The following is a 21,732-nucleotide window of genomic DNA, read 5'->3' as shown; positions in this document are numbered from 1 at the left end:
CCGACATTTAAATATTGTTCATTTATCAGTGTATTAACCGTATTTAGATGGTCGTCTCCTTTTAAACACACACATTACTTTCGGGCGATACAAAGTGTATCACCAAAACCTTGTTTCAATGGAAGTTAATATTAAATCCTTCCTAAACTTTAACGACAAAAAGACTGGATATAGGTACATCTTATAAATATATTTGATCTTTCAATTTAATCAAACACATTTTGTTTTAATTTGTATATACATCGTTGAAACAATATATATACAAAAGGAAACAATATCATCATGTGGATCCGTTCACTGTTGTATTATACTTTTTAATTACTATGATGATATCAAGTAACAAATTACATAACGTGAGTACAGCAACACACTACCAGGTATTATATATAGTTACGTTTTAAAAAAAATATAATCAGTTTAATTTCCTGCATAGCATGTCATATTTGTTTCTGCTTAATTAAAAACCTTCATTAGGTCATAGAAAATGGGGAAAAATTCAAGTACAAATTGGGCGAATAAATATTGGTTCTTTTTGAGGTCCTTATCATCGTAGCTTATCAACATCAAAACAAGTTGTATAAGGTGATTGGATATAAAAGAAACTTGCCAACTTTTATAGGCCAACTTTTACGGGCAAAGATAGGATACTGTACATGTCGCTGTGGTTCTGATTTCTGTTGTATGTTTACATGACTGTGTTGTAGCGTTTTATTCTTTTAACTCTCTCTATAACTCTACTAAAAGCTTAGAATACACTATATGTGTACATACTGTATGCATCTGATGATTGAAGTGTGGTACAAATAAGGTATCTCATATGAACAAAAAGTTGATGTAAGGTTGAATGACTGTTCGTGCAGATTATGAATCAATTATTTAGATGCATCTCTATTTGACATGGAAGTAAGTTTTTAAAAGGTCATTGGTCAACTGTTTAGAATAGAAACTTAATGAAACAATTTCTCAAAGGCATAAACATTCATAATTGATACACCATTGGTTTTAAATTGGAATCCTCTTTTCTCTACAACTTTGTTTGCATGTTTTAAGTAAAATAGTTTGATAATTTGTGTTAAAATCTTTTTTTGAAGGATTACTGTCAAGTTTGGAATGTTCTGGAGGGTGTATTTTTGGCTGATTTTGTGAAAAAGTTAAAAGGATATATCAAAACGTTCGCATGAATAGTTCTCCTGAAGGATTTAAAAACTTCTATATTTTACCCTATGAATGAAACAAGTACAAGATAAATGCAGAATACCTCTTCTCCGTTGTTCATCGAGTTCTATCAGTTAGTTCTCCCTGGTATACTAGTAGAATATTTTAAACTATGCATCTCTACTACTTCATTCATATTTAATCATATTTCCATTCCATACGTTATAGTTAGTCTGTTCCATGGTACTTGTATAAATGCAGGATTGCAAGGAACAATACGATAAGGGTTGGCTTTTACCCTAAACAAAACCTAAACAGAGGAAATCAAGTCCCATTTACTATTTTCAATCAAGAAAAACAGCTTTCACAGGTTGTAAGACATTTCTTCAAAATGTCAAAGTATGTGTGTTGCACTCTCATAATATTACTGAAGTTTAAGGAATACAACAAGTCTCATTGTATTGTTGGCATTCTTCGACGTACGAAATGTTTTCTTGGTATCTTCCACCTCATTTAAACTTTTGACATGGGATCGCTTCTTATGATTTGTAAAAATATGCTATTATTTTTGTTTATCTATTCAGACTGCATTTTGGGGTTTAAATATTTTTATTTTTTTTCTCAGTTGTAACCGTCACAAAATTAAGTTTTATTTAAAACTATACTGTTATGTCATGATGTAAATGTACCACAAAGAAACTTTCCTAACCTTGAAGTAGAGATCAATAATTAGTTTTTAATGACTTTAATGCACTTTTTGTGCAATTGTCGAATTCATGAATGACATTAATATATACGACTATTGAACAGCGGTATACTACCGTTGCCTTTATTAGTAAATATGTTATTGAATATGGTTATATAATACTTTTTCTGTTTTATTCTATGAGATTATTTAATGATAAATGTAATATGCCATTACTTATTACGTTTAAGATTAATGTTTATTTATTTCATATTTCTAGGCCAACTTCTTCTCACTTAAAAGAACATGTAGTTTTTTTTAAACGAACCTATGTCCTAAACAGCAAACACTTAGATAAACAAAGTACCAATCGAAATATGTTAATGGGCGAAGAAGTTAATGATTTTTTTAAGATTTGACCTGAAACGATCCTATCAGTTGTTAAATACGTCATTTTCCTTTAATCTTAATATTAATTTGATTCTTGGTGAGTTGATTGTTACACATGTATGTTATTTTTATGTATAATAAGAGGCCTTAAGATATGCCAAACAGAAGGGAACACAACGCTTTTTGCACTTGTTTTATAAGAAATAACGATTTGAACACTTGTAATGCAAGATAGCATATGACACTATAGAACTAACATAGTCTTTACCAAAAGACTGAGCAATACGAACCCTTGCAAAACCCGGAAGAGAAAGAGAGCGATGCAGGTACTAAAAAATACTTTAATAGTCGATTATAAATACATTATTTTACCATATTTATGTAAAAATAATGAGTAAATATGTTCCACGTTTGAGATTTTAAAAAAGAATGTGGACAGGAAATGGGAGTACGTCAGGGAACCAGAGAAACAACAACCCAACCTTCGGACAAAATCAGCCTGAGGCAACTAAAAGGTCTTAAACACAGTGAGAAAATCCTACAACAGGAAAGGGGTCATCCGGCCCCTTAAGAAAAACACTAGCTATAGTAACAGATTATCAATTGCCATCTATGAATATTCATGAATTAGTATTGCTATATGACATAATTTCACATTATGACAAAATACATGTCGGCATTTTTCAGTTTGTAAATACGTAATGCTAAAGCAATAACTTCATCTTCTAGAATTATATATAAGTTCTATGACGATTCCATATCAAAATTAGTGTTACGGTTAAATTATTGTACGCTCGAACCAGAAATACACATTATTGCATAATTTCAAAATGATATGAAAAGGTATCAATAACCATAAAAAGGTTTGCTCTATGATTCATATTGACCAAATTATCAGAATGTCAATAAAACACACTTTCACACCGGACTCAGAAAAAAAGGAATAAAAAGCGAAATGAAGAAAGAAATATTTGCAATTTTAATTCAACACGGTACATTAGTACTCTTCCTATTATCAATTTCGATAAAAAGCAGTTTAACCTTTAAAAAAAATATTAAAACGTTTTCGGAAGGAAAAAACAAATGAAAGGAAACGACATGAGCCAAAACAAAATTGTAACTTACATCATCAAAATGTTGATGATTGACGTAAGTGGTGTTAGATAAGAAGAAAAGGACAATCTCTTTTGTCAAGATAAAGATTGAGTTTACAAGAAGTAAGTATTGTAAATTATCATACATATAATGTATAAAGTCAAAAATAGTACATTACATTTTTTTTTTATCTTACTAAAAAATGTAATACTCATCATTGCGAATATCAATGAATGTCAGTTTGAAAAATAGTCTACTGCACAATTTATCATAACTTCTTTGCTCATGAAAAAAAAGTAATATATGTAATGGTTGCCTTACATTTTTTTCAAAACCGTACTGAACTGAAATGACGTGCCTCTTTCTGTCATCGGGTAACAAAAAAATAGTTTGAAAAAATGTCTTACATAAAAATTGAAAGCTAGTTTTTGAAACCGACACTAAATAAAAAATAATAATGATAATAAAAGAATTATCTGGTTTCCTTTATTGAGCAAGAGAATACTGCATTTTTCAAAGCACCTGTTATGTGTCTCAATTTTTGTATGAAATTAATGTTTATATTCTATGTATGTTTGTGTAGAAACGGTGATTGTAAAACTTTCTCTTTTGTTTTCTTTTAATTATGATTTAGTTATATTCAAACATTTGTTTATACACATAAACACAATACAAAATTTAATTTGATTTTATAATTTATTCACATTTCGATTTTCTTTTTCATAAGATACGATCGTTGTTTTCTTTTTACAATGATGCTCAGTCTTTTCCATAAACATTATATATATTTGAACAGTTATTATTATTCAATTTTATATTTTTTTAGGCTATTAAAATGAGGTTATTGGTTGCTGTAATTTTAATCTCTGTCTGCTTTACAGGTAATGTCATTTACCAAACTTCACTCAGTGCTTGGAGTACAAAATGTGTGCTCAAAACCATTAATTCAGTAACTTTGATTGGCGATTTCTGGATCGTTGTTTGATAATCGTGCTCGAAATTTGTATGCCCAAATTGGCCAATCCATTTTTGGGAACGTTTTGACAATATTGGTCCTTATGCTTTCAAAAGATGCATTGAACACGTAGCAATTCGTGTTTTAATAGTTAAGCGAACCGTTCAGTAACTCCCATAAACGAATTATTATATTAAATAATGTATAGTGACATATACACACAAAAAATGTCGGATTAGAACCGTTAAATATGCATGATGATAATGTCAACAATAACAATATAACAGAACTTTGATTTCTATACATTTGAAAAATTTAAATTAAAAAGTGCCAAAGTCGTAACTTCATTACTAACCGTACATTGAAATAGGCCCTGCCTTCTACTAACTTTTTATGGAATATAATACACAGTCTCCACGCAGACGCTTTTAACCAATCATATTCCTAGAAATGTATAGGAGGTACATGTAAGATAAAATGAAATAGTTTGCATACCAATAGGATTATTTATATCATGTTTGGTTGGTTTTTATTCATTCAAATTCCTACTTCGACAAAAGTATAGGCTTCGCGTAATTAGTTGTGAAGCATTCTAGCGAACATAATAAGTATACCTGTAACAGCTAATTCTTGGGACCGTAAATTTGTAGCCTGTTGTAAAGCAATATGTCTGTACTAACTCTTATTTTCAAATGGCAGTCGAAAGTCTCGCTCTTTATACCGATTGACACACCTTTAAGAACATATTTTTTTGCATTTATTGTTCTGGCCTAAAATACGCATGCACTATTTAGGAGATAACTGTAATTTTAAGCTCCGACGGCATCAATTGGGGATTTGATGGTCGCAAATTAAGTTTACTGGCGACGCGTTAGCGGAGATAGTAAACGGGTATTTGCGACCATCAAATCCCTAATTGATGCCGTCGGAGCTTAAAATACAATATTGTTATCTCCATTCTAATGAAACTGTCAGAAAACAACGTTAAAACATGTATTTAAAATCTGTTATATGCCGTCTGGGCTTGCGCGTAAGTCCCATAGCATCAATTGTCAATTGATGCCATGTAAATAAGTGGTTATCCAATCAAAATGAACGTTACAAACGTTGGTGCATTAGAATTGACAATTGACGTTAAACAGACACCAATCAATCAATCATTTGATAATATACATGTACAGATTGATGATTTGGGTGTTATCTTTGGATTAATATATGAAAACAGGAAGACGTGGTATTATCGCCTATGATACAACCCTCCACAACAGACCGAATGAAAAAATACAGCAAAAGAAATAGAACAGCAATGCACATGTATCAAATTAAAAAAAGGTTTTTTTTGTATTAATTGAAAGTTGTAAATTTTAGGGAAAGAAGGCATCTATCAAGCTTCCACAACTGAACACGTCAATCAACGTAAATATGGTATGAACGTTTCTGAATCTAGTATAATATAAATTGTTTCTTGAAAATAGAAGATTATATATTGTTTTCGGATTTATTTATCATTATTATTCAACCGTAAACAGATTATTAAATAGTAAGCATGTTCCTACTGTTCATGATTAAGCTATGGTATTAACAACGGTATTTGTTATGTTTTAATTTAGTTATATAAGCATTATATTACGACTTAAATATTTAGTGCAAACCAGCAAAAGCTGCCTCGTGTCGAAACTTGTCGTTAAAAAACATTTACTTTTTTTCTGCAATTTTAAAAACTTCAAGTTTTCATTTGTCCGCTAGTAATAAATTTATTTGGTTATTCGGCAATGAAGATACAGATATTATATCGAAATGAAACTGTTTATCTATATGCTGCAAACTTTACTTTCTAAAAGAGAGGAAATATTAACAAGTTAGCTATGAGCATTCATAACTTTTCTTTATATAAATAGTAGCTTATGCATCTTTGTAACAATAAGAGATATTTTACAATCCCTTCCCCAGATGCCTACAAATATTGTATCAAATAGTGAATGATTAAAATCACTCTTTTTAGTGTACCATGATAGAAAGTAATAAAAATAACAAAATATATTTCTGTGTCTATATCTGTATGTCTATGCACAGTATGAACAAAAGCTTTGCCCAAAAAGACATTTTGCTACAGAATTTATTTTCGAAAGAAGCCGAAGTAGGTTACTTGCAATTGATTTTTATACCCCTTCCAAATTTATTTTTCTATGTTTAATGCCTCAAATTGCAAGTAAGGGGGTAAAATTACACTGTAAAATAATTTGGGTCCAGAATTTTAAAGGAAAGTAGTGATTTGTTCCAGCTTTAAAATGTTTAAAATTAGCACTTCGGAAGCTGTCAAAAGATTTCAAGACGCCCTAAACATAAAATTGTCCATATTTTGAGTTAGAGCCGATGAGGTTTTCTATAATTTTCTATAATTTGTCCCAAAAGTAGTAAAAATCACTGTAAAAGTTTCTTTGAGAAAGCGCAGGTGGGATTTTTTAAAATTTTTAATTATGTTCTAAAAGAAATGCACTACGAAATTATTGTGGTCTCGGACCATCTCATTGTTCATTTTAAGAAATTAAATTATATTGAAACTGTATACAATAACACTTTGCAAGCTAAGCCCTTATGCCATGTTCATGCATAAAACCATTTAAATTAAGATATCCAATGGTAATACATTTTTCGTAGGACCTGTAGAAAAATCCGTCCGTTCGGAACAATTCTTAACTTGATTAGTTTTATGCATACGGGTCTTTATAAAATTGCTCTGATTAATATTGACAGGTGGTGGTTTAACAGAGACTGGAGATCGTAAATGTATACCATTCATGGACTGTGGCTTTTCTATTGATAAGTGTCCACCTTTCTGTCAGAGGAAAGGTTGCAATGGAGCACAGTCAAGATGTGCTGGATACACTCTATGCTGCTGTACAGGATGCAGTCGTGGAAATGACAGTTGAATCCATTGAAGTTCGATATGAGCCAAGGCTCCGTCTTGAAGACCGTACTTTGACCTATAACGGTTTACCTTTACAAATTGTGACTTGGATAGAGAATTGTCTCATTGGCACTCATATCACATCTTCTTATATAATATATCTATGTAATGTTGTGTCTAATAAAAATGTAAATGAGATTTTGTGAGAACTTACAAATTGAATGCTCCATTCGATACTTTGATTTGAGCGTAAAGCGTTTACCGAAGCGCATTTTATACTTCGCTCTTTCACTTTAAAAATGTGCACACGATCAACCCTATCTATACTACTTTAAAATGAATAGAGTTGGAATTGGGTGTCGCATTTTCTTCTTTCAAATAAAATCCACGAATATTGAAAAAGTGTCAGCTAGTGTATCTTCATAGTACATTGTTTGTATATCGATTTACTCATTGACAAAACATAAGTAAACTCTAAATCACTAAGTGGTGCATACAACCGGGGACTTTTCTATGCTTTACTAATTAGATATAGAAAGATGTGGTGTGAGTGCCAATGAGACAACTCTCCATCCAAATAACAATTTATAAAGTAAACCATTATAGGTTAAAGTACGGCCTTCAACACGGAGCCTTGGCTCACACCGAACAACAAGCTATAAAGGGCCCCAAAATTACTAGTGTAAAACCATTCAAACGGGAAAACCAACGGTCTAATCTATATAAACAAAACGAGAAACGAGAAACACGTATATATTACATAAACAAACGACAACTACTGTACATCAGATAAGTCTATATATAGAAAGTTCCTGATACAACTAACAATAATACAGGATAAAGGTAAGTTCGAGATGTGTAAATATCCTGCCACGTCAAGTCTGAATTTTTTTTAGTTTTAGATTTTTGTTCTGCTTTATATGAATCTGAAGAGTTATGAGCCACTTTCAACCGATTTTTAACCGATTTTTAGTTTGTTCTTTCATTTATATGTTGTACTGAAACACCACAATCCCGCCACATTCTGAGGGTGCCTGTCGGTAAAAGTAAAAGTCTGTTTTTCAGTGGTTGTCGTTGGCTCATGTCTGTCATATTTGATTTTAGGCGCATATATCTTTGTCTCATTGACAGTCATACATGTACTACTGCGCAAATATATATATGTTCCGTATAATACTTGTCCCCCCCCGAAATAAAACTATGGATAACAAATGCTCTTGAGGACAAACATCACATAATATTATTTCGACCTTCATAACATCTTTTCCTGGAACTAAACATCATATGGTTTCACAATATTTGTTCCATTAAAGAAAGATTTTTTTACACCTGATTGAATCTTACTTTATTTACTGCAATAATTGTAGCTAGAAATGATTATGGATATTGTAGTACATGTATAAATTTTGATCACATAATGCATATTCTAAGAACCCTAATTATCTCATAGCCGTTGTGTCTTTCTATTTGTTACACTTTTGTTTCGGGTAAGGGTGAAGGTTGCAATTGGAAATTATTTAAAACGTTGAAACCGCTTCGTTTGTTTGCATCTTTTCTAATTTAGGAACCTAATGTTCAGGAGTTGTCGTTAACTTTGTTGGTGTGGTTCATATAAGTTTTGTTTATCGCTTTTTTTTCGTTTTTCATAAAGATTATACCGTTGAATGTCCCTATTGAATGAGGGGGGGTGCAAGGGGGTCCCCATAAAAGCAAAACAGTGAATTGATTTGGTAAAAAACAGATTACAAGGAATTGAAAAGGGACAATTACAGATAACAGTAAATGAAATATGAAAATAAATCTGTACAGTACCAATCCAGTAGATGAGTCGTAGATCTTACTAGTATACAACTTGTGGTATGGACCTAGACAATTGTAATTTGTGTAAACAACACGTTTCAGCCATTGGGACATTTCTGCCTTGGTTGATTTTTTTCCGTAACTTGTACAATAAGTTATAGTATGGATGTTGAATTTTTCTGGTCGAAATTACTAATTTCTGTTTTTGATATAGGGATATTTTTAATCTAGGGCATTTGAGGGATCAATTTTTAATGATTTAGGTTTTTTTATTTTATTTTTGAAAGAAGTGCAGCCAGTGACACTTTATTATCAGCTTGATTTTTAGATTTTTTGTATTTCTGAAAGCAATATAATATACTTTACAGGTAATAAAAAAAAAACATTGATGCACAATATATTTTTTTATATAATGACCTGATAAAAACTTACTTATAAAATACAAAAATACCCAGATAAGTGAAATCAGGACAAGTAACTGACACATGCATGCCAATTATGGTTATTCTGATAGTAGAAATTGAAGTGACAATTCTTTATAGTATAATAGAAATTGGACCTAGTGAAAATTCGGATGACACCAAGTGAAACACCAATCATGCATCTTATGTGAAATTATATAATACGGAAAATTTGGGTACAGCATTGGAGAAGCTGTAGGATTTTTAAAAGGGTATTTGTTGAAAAATTAAACTGAATACATATTTATTTACATCAATGGTTTCTGAGCTTCAATTTTCGCCATGTGAAGCAGTTAAAAAGCTTTTAAAAATATGGTGGTCAGGGTTCTCTTTCAGGTAAATGAAAAGAGACTTTCCTTTGTAAGAAGACCCCTTATTGTCAGTAAAGATACATAAATAGACCCTCAAATGATCAAATTTGCACTTAGTCATTTTAGGCATGAAACATGTTGAAATGATTTTTCTCCAGGGGAAAAAGCCTGTATTCTCCAGTAATTTAAAGCAAACAATATCGGGAGTAGCACTTATAATATAAATGCTAAAAGAAAAAGATGTATAAATCCCAAAGCCATAATTCAAACCCATACCACTTAGTAATGTAAAATATTTCAAAGGAGAAAACTGACTGCCTAATTTATCCACAAAATAGTAAACGAGAAACTTAGTAACACAGTAACAAACTACGACCTCTGCACCCAGTCTCCTGACTTGGAAATAGGCACAAACAGAATGTGACTGCGTTAATTTAAGCATTCTAGTTGGTGTCCAATACTCCCCTAATCAGGGACAGTGGTGTTAAAGTACAGCATAAAGATTATTATGTGGTCATTTAATAAAAATAATCTATAGGGTGTACCAATGCTTTTTTTTATAACAAAATCCATTCTATAAGTTATTGTACAAGTAATAAGTGAATTATAATTTGTACAAAATGCTACATGTTCACAACAATATACTGGAATGGTCCTGGGTCCAATTGATTTTAATATGTTTATGTGATGTATGTTACTGAAGTTCTTCTGCAAATACAGGGCCACCCGATTAATACAAGTAGAAAGACACCAATAGATATACATTGTAAGAAATGTGGTAAGCGTGCCAATGAGACTATTATCCATTCAAATCACAATTTTCAATTATCTTCAATTTCTACGGAAGATTGGCTGTCAAAATGCTAACATTCCAATTTTCAATAACAGTTAACAGCAAATAGATTCTCACAATAACAGATAACAAAATAGATAATAGTCCTATACCAGCTAACAAAGAATAAGACAATAACAGCTAACAGTAAATATATTTTCAGAATAACAGATAACAAAGAATTAAAATGCCCCATAACAGCATAACAGCTAAACCCCTTGCCCCCCCCCCCCCCTCTTGAATGGTTTTACACTAGTTATTTTCGGAATTCTTTATAGCTTGCTACATTAGGTGTGACCCGAGTCTCCATGTTGAAGGCAGGACTTTGATCTATAATGAATTTTCTTTTACAAAAATCTAACCAATATTCATGTATATTATAGACAATGTTTTGTATATACATATCGCGCATGTAATGAATATTTTGTATTTGTATTTCTTTTTTGCTACCATGAAAGAAATCAGAATGTCTGTTATAGGGAACCGTGATAATAAAAGTTCCGATTCGAAGTTTCATACTGGTGAAAGATGTCAAAACATTGTCCACAATATTTGTTTCGAATGTACAAAAAGTTACATTGGAAACTTGCATTGTGTAATATTTTATCCTCTGTGAAGAAACTTTTTTTGGGGTATCATTTTGGATAAAATAGCATATATGGAAAGTTCACATATTAGGGGGGTACTTATATATTCTCTCACACTACATCTTCTTATTTTTTTTCGATCGAGATGTGACATTTTCCGAACTTTTAGTTTTACAAGAGAATAAAGTTTTGAGAGCGGGAAAACGAGTCATTACCAGAATTATATCATATTTTTTCAAGTAGTAAAATTAATCAGTTTAGTCATGGGTGTAAATAATTATATTAAAGATACGTCGAGGTTCAGATGGGATAGCGATCAATGTGTAAAGCATAAATATGAACTGACAGGAGCGGAACTAATAAATGTACTGTAGTGATATATATATGACATATATGGTACATGTGTGAAATGGGGTCTCTTCCGATATAATTGAAATAAACGAAAGACTTTCTAAGGTTCGGATGGTTTTATTACTAGAGAATAAAAACTCTTAAATAACAAAATTATAAACATTATTTAATGATAGTTCATGTAACATATAAAATATATAATACACATATTATATCACAGACAATTTTAATACAGTTTAAACAATTTCTTATATAATAGTGTTACTATAAACAGTAGATACTCATTTACTATGGAATGTTCATTCATTCAATCGTGTAGTGAAATGTACATCACATGTCAAAACCGGTTTCTCTGACCGACATTTAAATATAACGGTTACCAGTTTCATTGCGTTTACAACCAAATATAATTAAATGTATCTTCAAATTACTTCTCCCAAGTACATAGAAGTTTACAATTTAACTTAATAAATATTACAACATTCAAAAAGTATTTTTTTTTTGTCAACACAGGCTTGCTCTGTTTGATGGGATGAAAGAATGACAAGCAAACAAATATTTAAGAATTGAAAACTGTCATTTATTATTAAAATGACGAAGAAGCAATGCAACACAATGAAAAACATGGATAATGAAATCAATAAATCATATTTATAAACAACATTTATGGTTATAATGACAAAACCTTATTGACCCATCCCATCAAAGATGGGGTTACATTCGCCCATCAGAGATGCATCGTGTTACATTGGAAAATAAACACTAACATATAGTTTATCCAAATAAAACATGAATACACAATACCCATTGTTAAGTAAAATTAAAATATTTAAATTTAAATTGGTTCAAACATAATGAAAAAATCCGAATTAGCTATCCAGGGAGGGATGGTGGGTATAACGTTTAGTTCCAAAATTTCCTGCCACTTCTAACACAGCTGAAGCGCCTTCTGAGATCATATAACATGATCAGGGGAAGGAATAACTTGGTATTTGCGTTTCTACCCTAAAAGGACAAAGAGTTATGCCGCTTTCTATAGTACCGCCTAGTTTGCCAAAAAATCATTTTTAATAAAAATTAGCATACTATGTCTGAATACCGACATATAAATTCTACCAATGATTTGCTAAAAACGCGCCAATGGAAATAATCCATGACTATTGACCATCATTTCTATAGTATAAAAAAATACAAAAACTACAAATTATGCGCTTACCACTTGTGGAGTGAGTTCTTTAGTAAATAAGGAACTTGGCACAAAGTTAAGAATCTACATCAAAGTCCTGAAAACCTAAATACAATTATAATAAGAACGGACTCTTCGTAATTATATAAAATACTAATCACATGACAATTGTATTCAATTTGTCTTTGAATACTATTATTACGATATCTCTAAACATTGCAAAAATACGCTATGATCAGCGGCAAATATTACATTCCTTTAAACATATATGACCTAGCTTCTTTACCAAAAATACGCCCATTCAAATCTTTCATTCCGATGTTATAAACATGCAATCTGAAGAGTATTTACTCGAAAATAGAAAAGTTAACCAAATCTATTAATTCGTATCAAAATGTTAATAAAGAAGAAAGTGCAACTGACTAGTCATTTTCTGGAAAACTATAAAGCTGAATATAGTAAATATACAATCTGTGAATATTGGTTTCTGATATACATGTAATATAACCCGAGTCAATAATGGACATCTTTTACTGACCAGTGTCCAGGTAAATTCTACCCAAGGTGCACAAAGGAAAACTCAACTTAACCGCCAATAACTAAGAACCAATCAAAACAAGAGTTCAATTTCAACCCCCATGAATATGTATGAGTAACATTACTCAATACGTAAATTATATACTAAATCAAGTCTTAAAGAATAAAAATATCCTTTAGTAAAAAATAATTTGCAAGAGTGAAATAATTAAAATAAAGACTCAATAAGAGTTCGATAAGTAGATTTTTAATATAAATCAAGAATTTCAAAAGTGCAAACTACATAGTTAATATGAAGCATGAAAAATCACTCTGCTACATCCTCCCCTCTATTGAAAAAATTACTTCCATGTCATTAGAACTGTCTTCCGCTCTCCAGAAAGCATGGCGTCCTCGACATGATGGAACACTAAAGGTCACTCTCCATAATCTTCATAATGTTTCTGAAAAGTTCTGTCTCTTGTCCTTTAAATCTACCATTTTCTGCTTGATGTAATAACCAGTTAACTCTCCTCAACCAGTCCGACTGTGCTGTGGCCTGTTTTGACGTGGTGACGTAGTCCTTGATATAAGCTGGCGATCTGCATCATCTCTGGGGTCGATAACTGGTGAATTTGGTGAATGTCGTGGTGGTGTTGGCAATATACGACGTTGTCGTTGTCTCTGTCGTGGTGGTGTTGGTGTTGGTGTTGGTTGTTCTGTGGGTACATCTGCCGGTCCAAGTGACGTGTCAGTCAGTGCACTGCCATCTACCATATCGGAAGTGTCATTTTCATCCGCATGGCCCGTCGCTCTACCATTATCATCATCAACTACAGGGGTTGGTTCTCCAGCATTCATCTCAGCTAAAGGAAGAGCGTCCCCTCCAAAACCAGAGCCCTGTCCTCCCTCAACACTAGCATGGCCGTCACCAGTAGCATTGAGAGTCTCTGTTGTCTGGTCCACTTCCACACTTGTAGCATCATTGTCACTGTTGCTCTGTGGGCTCATCTCAGACACAATAACATAGTAAACCTGCTCCGACTCTTCATCTGATTCCGTCTCATCAATCTGCTCGATTCCGATCCTTCAGACTGCGTCGGATGTTTCCTGGTAGTCTGTCTCACTTTCTGCCTGGCTAAAGGTGCGGGATATTTTCTATTTTCTTTATCACTTTGAACCTACAAAAGATAAAGCTGTAACCGCTCTGTCAATAGTAAAGGTAGGTTTGAATGAAAAAAACTCGTTTGCTCCGATCATCAATCTTACCAAGTCCACCAAAATCAAGAAGCGCTGGTGATCAAGGCCCTTCATGGGGGTGACCAAGTAATTACATGATCACAATTGTTGTTGCCAAAATATGATTGCATTATTGTTATTTAACTTGTTATTTTATTGTTATATATTTTTTTTAACACGATAATCAAAAAATCAAAACACAGTTCTAAATTATCATATCATCATTAAATATTTTATCTAGTAATCAAATAGTTGCTATAAATACGACAAAGTAATCACATAATCACAAACTACAGGAGCAGGATTGTGATTCTGTTGAATTGTCAATTGGGTTAAATATTTGTTGACACATTCAGGGTCAATTTAATTTTTTATGCTCCTGATGTTGGCAATGGGGGCATTAACTGTTACAGACATGACCATTTTTTGGTCTTCCTCCTTCCCCTCTGTCTATCTTTCATTCCATCTGTCCAATTTTCTTTCCATGTGCCATGTTGAAGGCCATAGTTTTATCTACAATGGTTTACTTTTACAAATTGGGACTTGGATTATGAGTTGTCTCATACAACATCTTCTTATATCTATTTAACAAGTTTTCTCAACTAAATTATATAAATCCCATAAACAATGATAAGAACTACAACACACAGATGATTTTTTTTTTTGGCTTTATCACATAAGTTTTCTTCATCCATATTTTATTAAACTTTTACACAGTGCTTATAACCACACACAGAGAGTGTATATATATTTGAGCAATATGTCTATCCCTGTTCCAGAGTTATGTCCCTCTATAATTTTGAAAATTGCTAATTTTTAAGTTTCTGCACTTTTTATTTGAATTTTCTCTCATCCAAATTTCATGAAAGTCATGTACAGAGTTAAAAACAACAAGACACAGAAAGAGGTAGAATTCCGGCAGTGATCTATAATTCACAGTTTATGGGAAATGCCCCTTTTAACTTGGAAAATTGCAAAGCTTTAGTTGCCTGCATTTGTATATTTCAGACACATTATTTTTTTTATTTTGCCTATTTTTGGTAATGGATTGTAAATAAATTATCAGTAGATTGGGATGGAAGATACACAATTTAATTTAATACGGATGGTTGGATTTTTATTGGAATTTAGTAAAATAACATATTATTATTAAGTAAAATTAGAAAAAAAACATATTTTATGATTGGTCAAAGTCTTTAAAAAAAAAAGTGTCCACTTGCCACATCCATAGAATTCTTGCTTATTTTCCGTCAGATGAAGAACAAAAAATGTTAACATTCTTAATATGTTGTCAACAAATAAACAGAAGTATAATTTTTCGTGTATTCTGTACACATGTATTTTTACAACATGAAAGTAACAAAGAAAAGGATAATTTGTGTACCATTTAGACAGAATCACATATAATGTAGGAGTAAGAAATTTTAGTATCCATAGTTAAATTTCAAAAACATTTAAATAAAAGTGACTAGGTTAAGTTAGAGTTATCTCCCTTTAGCCTTTGTTTATATTCCTACTGAATTTGTCAGCTTTGTTAGTGTTATTAAATTACACAAATGTACCCCAGTTGTTTTGTCCGTCCACCTGTTCATTTATGTATCCATTTTTTTCTGTCTACAAACAATGTGTAAAAAATTATATGGTTAGTCTGTCAAACTTTTCTCTTGAAAATAAATGCAAAGGTAGAACATACCTTATGCTGTAAATTTTTGTGCATATTCTGTCATTGTGCATCTGAACAGGATTAAGATGTGTTATTGAAACTATTTTATTTGTTCAAACGATTTCTTCTTAAGGTGAAATATAGGAAAAATTAGCTATCAACATGTTTAAGAAATGCAAATGTTCATAAAGAGAGTTTCTTTGTTTTTGTAGGTAGCAAATTTGTCTGACTATTTACATGATTTACATTTGCCACCTTCATCGTGTCCTGATGAGTAAAACCTGAGATCTGTAAAAGAATCAGTGAAAAAGTTTTGGGCCAGCATGGAGGAGAACTTATAGTGAACAATGGCATATATCTAATAAAAAGTTTGAAAATTATGAAGATAAAAAGGTCTATCTTCCCGGAACGATTGTAGTCAGAACAGAGGTAAGCTAATTAATGTTGAACAAGGCTGAGAATATAGAATGTAAATTGTGATTTTTCAAGAATGGGAAAAATGGAAGTTTCTGCATTAAGACAGCATACAGATTTATGTTTCAGTAATATCAATTTCAATTCAATTCAAATATTTATTTATAAGCTCTGAACAATAAGTTTGTGACAAATTATATAAACATACACAAAATACATTTTACAAACAAAACCATCGGAAATCTTATCTGAATACGACTTTTATTATTGTGATTCTCACACAGTTTATTGTTTGTATTGATCAAAAAACCTAAATAGCATATACTACAAAACAAAAATTGACGAGAAAAAGCAAAAAGTAAAGAATAGTTAATAATCATATTAAAATATAAAGAATATAGAGAAAATGGGCAACATTTTTACAGTAGATATAAAAATTGCATCATTAAAACTTTCAGAATACCAAATTAACAATGATTGCAGGAATAAAGTTGACCATATTAATGATAATTCTAATGCAATTTGGATGTAACAATTTTTTTCATTGGCTAAAAGTTGCCGTCAAATCCACAGTTGACCAGGCGTAACTAAGGAGGGACCCGCCATTTTGAATTGATGAATCAACAAATGTTCGATTACTACTATATAATTGAAAATAAAACAACACCTACCTCGAATTCGACGTTTTAATGTAATTTTATCCGAATTTGAAGCGTACAGGTAACGTAATAACCTCCAGTTTGTAAGTTTTCGTTGTATGACGTCACGTTTAGCCATGACGTTTTGTGCCAAAATCATTCATGAAGTTTCGCGGATTTTTTTTATTTGACAAATTGAGACATTTTTTCAAGTTTTATCGTATTTTTTCTTGTTGTAATGCATTAGAATCGGAATAACAGTACTGTAGTTGAAGAGTTGCCACCGTCAATTTTGATTTGACGGTCGCAAATCTCCGTTTTACTGTCTCCGCTACGCGTCGCCAGTAAAACTGCATTTGCGACCGTCAAATCTACAATTGACGGTGGCAATTCTTCAACTACAGTACTGGTATTCCTTAATGAGCAGCTGTGTACATGTCATGAGAGATCCCTCATTGTGTATATTGAATTTGTTGCATGAATACATTTAACTTAGATACTTAGGATCAGAAAGCTCTGTGAAAAGCATGCTTGTTGATACTAGTAGGTAAAATATTACTGTTATGTCCCTTAACTTTGGAATAAAAAAACAGACATTTTTTTAAACTTTGGAGCTAATCTCAATTGCCTATTCATAAAACAGTGTTAAGTTTGTAGTATTTTGATCCAAGGAATATTAGAGTTAGTGCTTGTCCTTTTATCTATCTGACAGCAAAAGTCCCATAATTCAGGAATTAATTTCATTTTTAAATTGAACGATTGGTTTTGTTAACCAATTCTTACAATTATTCAAAATTTAACAAACTGTAAATTCAGAAATTGTTGCATACATTTTTTGAGTTTTTGAAAATGAACAAAATTATCTAAAACCACTGGTTCAATCCACCATTTTCTACATTTGAGAATGTTTGTACCATGTTAGGAATATGACAGTTGTTGTCAATTCGTTTGATGTGTTTTGTTGTATGATTTTGCCATTTGACACAATGTTTGATATAAGGGACTTTCCGTTTTGAATTTTCCTTTGAGTTCAGTTTTTTTAATCATATCATTTCACAGTTCAGAGTTATGGATTTGAAACTGCACTAAAATAATCAGTTTTTCGCCTTTTTTTGGTCATGTTTGAAGATATTAATTTGATAATTAGTTTATAGTTTTATCATGACAAGTCATACTTCAAGATTCTATTTTGTTACTGATTGATTATTTTGGGCAGACTTATGGTCCTTGAAGTTAAAAAATTCACTCAATCAGTTTTCCGGTCTTTTGCATGAAGTTATTGATTTGAAAATTAGTATAAAGGTTTATCTTGACAAGTTATAGATCAAGTTCAAATTATGTTCTGGTCTGATGATTTTGTGCAAAGTAATCGGGAAAACTTGAAAAACTTTTAACTTGAAAAATTAACTGAAATCATCAGTTTTTAGTCGTGCGTGAAGATATTGACTTTATATTTGTTATAAACCGGTTGTTTACATGACAAGTTATTGATCAAGAAAGAATTTTGTTCTAATACAATGATTTTTTCATAGGTGAATTTTTAATGCCATATGGAATACTCACATAATGCTTGGTTAAAGAAATGTTTATTATTATGAAGAAATAAAAAGAATTGACCGATCTTTGGCATTCTATGCTTATTCCATTTTCATAAGTGTATTGACAGGCATGCAGTTTGTCCTACAACGATGGTGTTTCTCTTTGAAAAACCAAATTATTCGAATTGTCAAATGGCTATCCTATGGAATGGTAACATAAAGATCTTGAACCTTTTGTATGGAACGCCATAGCTGTCTTATGTGTCTTTTTTATTGCTTTTCTATTATAAGATGGTGGTTTTAAATTATAAGATGGTGCTTTTCTATTATAAGATGATGGTTTTCTATTATAAGATGGTGCTTTTCTATTATAAGATGGTGGTTTTCTATTATAAGATGGTGGTTTTCTATTATAAGATGGTGGTTTTCTATTATACGAAGGTGGTTTTCTATTATAAGATGGTGCTTTTCTATTATAAGACGGTGCTTTTCTATTATAAGATGGTGGTTTTCTATTATAAGGTGCTTTTTTATTATAAGGTGCTTTTCTATTATAAGGTGCTTTTCTATTATAAGGTGCTTTTTTATTATAAGGTGGTTTTCTATTATAAGGTGCTTTTCTATTATAAGGTGCTTTTTTATTATAAGGTGCTTTTCTATTATAAGGAGCTTTTCTATTATAAGGTGCTTTTTTATTATGTGATGGTGGTTCCCGTGATTAACCGGGAGTGTGGGGAAGCACTAATGACAGGACGATTGCCCGGATAGTGACAGGACGGTTGACCGGACGAGATATAAATAGTCATAACTTTTTTGTTATTCGGTAGATTGGTTTAATATTTGCAGACCTTAAAGATATTAAAATATATTTTATGAAAATCAAGGCAAATAAGTGAAAACAAATATTTTTGAGCAAATAAAGTTGACCGGACGGTATTCACACTCGTCGTTATACGCTGTACATATATTCAACTTGTTCAATTCAATTTAAAATATTTTATTGTTCAAATATCAAATGTACATTTAAACAAAGGGATTGGACAAAAGGCAGTGCCTATACAAATCCTTTCCCATACAAGATGGATTGAATAACATGCATGATAGTATATAATTTTCTGGTAAGTTAATAGATCATACGTTGTTGCAGTGAGTCAGGGAGGCAGTTCCTCCACTTCTTGAAGTATTTTTTGTGTATACATTATATATAAATAACTATGTTAACAAAGTTAAAGCAAGACCTACTGAAGGTGATGTCGAATTTTATACCAAAATAATAAGTGTTGGTTAGGAATCAAGTATATAAAGTGATTTTTACTCAAATTCACAAGCTCACTGCAACAAAGTTGTTCTATTTATATGAATAAAAAGAATTCATTGGCCCTTTTTTGCAATAACGTTGTGCACGATGTTCCTACAACAAGACGTTACACCACCACGACGTCAAAGAGAGTTTTCTGAAACTTTTGACGCACGTTTATTCAATTTGCAAGTTTCATTTGCTTTTTTCGTGTAGTTGGTTGATTCTAAATCTGTCTCTATTAAATTTGTGATGTGACTTTTTCTATTTACCATGAATTTATTTATATCAAGTTGTGGAAATCGATTAAATAATTTTTACCCATAATTAACCTTAAAATGTTGTATTGTCGTAAGTAATGAACTTGAAGGAAGGGAAAATGGGACAGAAGTAAACGGTGTTCAATAAATGAATTATAACAAAACTTCACTCGCAGACTGCTAAGATTGCATGGTGAATATCATATGTCATGTAAATTTTTTATATCTTGATTCAACCCTTATACAAATATATATTTATATATCCGACACTCTGCACGTCAATAAAAACATATTTACTCTTGATTAATTTGAATTGATCTGTATTAAAAAATTGCTTGACACATAACTTGTCGCAATACAACCATTAAATAAATTATCATAACCCGATCTTGAAAATATTTTCCCAGTCAATTGAAGTTGCTTTCTTTCAAAATGTATTAATCTTCTCCTGAATCGTCCGTATAATAATACGGGGTTGCATCAATTCAATGAAACTGTTTTTGTCGCTGTTTCCGATAAGTCTTTCAGTTACCTCCGTTTCATGCACAACATGCACCGTGGGTTTTTTCGACAACCAGCAATTATTTTTTAAATTTCACCAAACGATTCGTTTTAAGTATCGGGAATGTACAATAGAACAATTTTTTCACATGTAACGTCGAAAAAAAAAGCGTTTGTTTGTTTTTTTCGACGTTTTTCGACGTTGGGACAAAATGGCTACCGTTTTGTTATGTTTCGTAGCATTTTATTCCTGTAAGACCCAAACATGCAGTTAATAAAAAAAGAATCTAGACTTTATGTTCTTTTTGTTTATCTAAATTTTGCTTTGGTAAATTATAAAATACTTATTGAAATATCAGATAACAAACCCGCATTAATTGCTTGAACAAATGAAATATCAACTTGGACAAAATGGCTACCGCTTGAAAAACGACTGTGTAGAGATGGTTTTATAAAATCTACTATTTTTAAACTCACGAACAATGAGGCAAATGTTTGTTCTTTCGGGAGATGTTATAATTATCTCACATTTGTTAGACATTTTTAGCTATGTCTACTTATAAAACCGCCTTTTAGCCGTTAAGTCAACGAAAAACGTCATTGGACATTTTTCTTATCCCAGCTTAATATGGAGCCACCGAGTCAAACAAAATTCGACAAAAGAACGGCTTCAATTTAACCAAGAACTGACACACTTCGTGGCTTCTGTCAAGTTTTGGGAAGATCAGAGAATAAGAAATAGGATCACTATACATAAGAGATAAAACAGTTGTTAAAAAATGTAACGTTGGACATCCGTTTTTTTCTTATAGCTTTGTTGTTTTACTCCTCAAATAAACTAGATATTACTAAGCATATGACCAAGAGCTATAAGAACATAAAGGAACACATATACTGAATTAGTTTTTATAGTGGTAAGCGTTAATTAACATTTTATTTTGTTTTGCGGA

The 21,732-nt window shown here is 31.5% G+C and overlaps 1 protein-coding gene across 4 annotated transcripts; it reads left to right on the top strand.

The window, feature by feature from the left end:
- Window positions 1–289: 289 nt before the first annotated feature.
- Window positions 290–7,386, top strand: LOC134721445 (uncharacterized). Of its 4 annotated transcripts, none has more exons than XM_063584484.1 (4): window positions 290–377; window positions 4,152–4,206; window positions 5,649–5,705; window positions 7,035–7,386. In XM_063584484.1, exons 1-4 carry the CDS (start codon window positions 324–326, stop codon window positions 7,208–7,210), a joined length of 342 nt encoding a protein of 113 aa, XP_063440554.1. In that variant the 5' UTR covers window positions 290–323; the 3' UTR covers window positions 7,211–7,386. The 4 variants fall into 4 exon arrangements, with proteins under 4 accessions (XP_063440554.1, XP_063440556.1, XP_063440555.1 ...); XM_063584485.1 differs by having other exon boundaries at window positions 293–353; XM_063584487.1 differs by lacking the exon at window positions 290–377 and adding an exon at window positions 2,504–3,447.
- Window positions 7,387–21,732: the final 14,346 nt, after the last annotated feature.

This window comes from Mytilus trossulus, chromosome 6 (assembly GCF_036588685.1).
Source record: "Mytilus trossulus isolate FHL-02 chromosome 6, PNRI_Mtr1.1.1.hap1, whole genome shotgun sequence".
Lineage (NCBI taxonomy): Eukaryota > Metazoa > Mollusca > Bivalvia > Mytilida > Mytilidae > Mytilus > Mytilus trossulus.
Note: the sequence above shows the minus strand (reverse complement) of the source record. Positions and strands in the feature narration are given on the sequence as shown.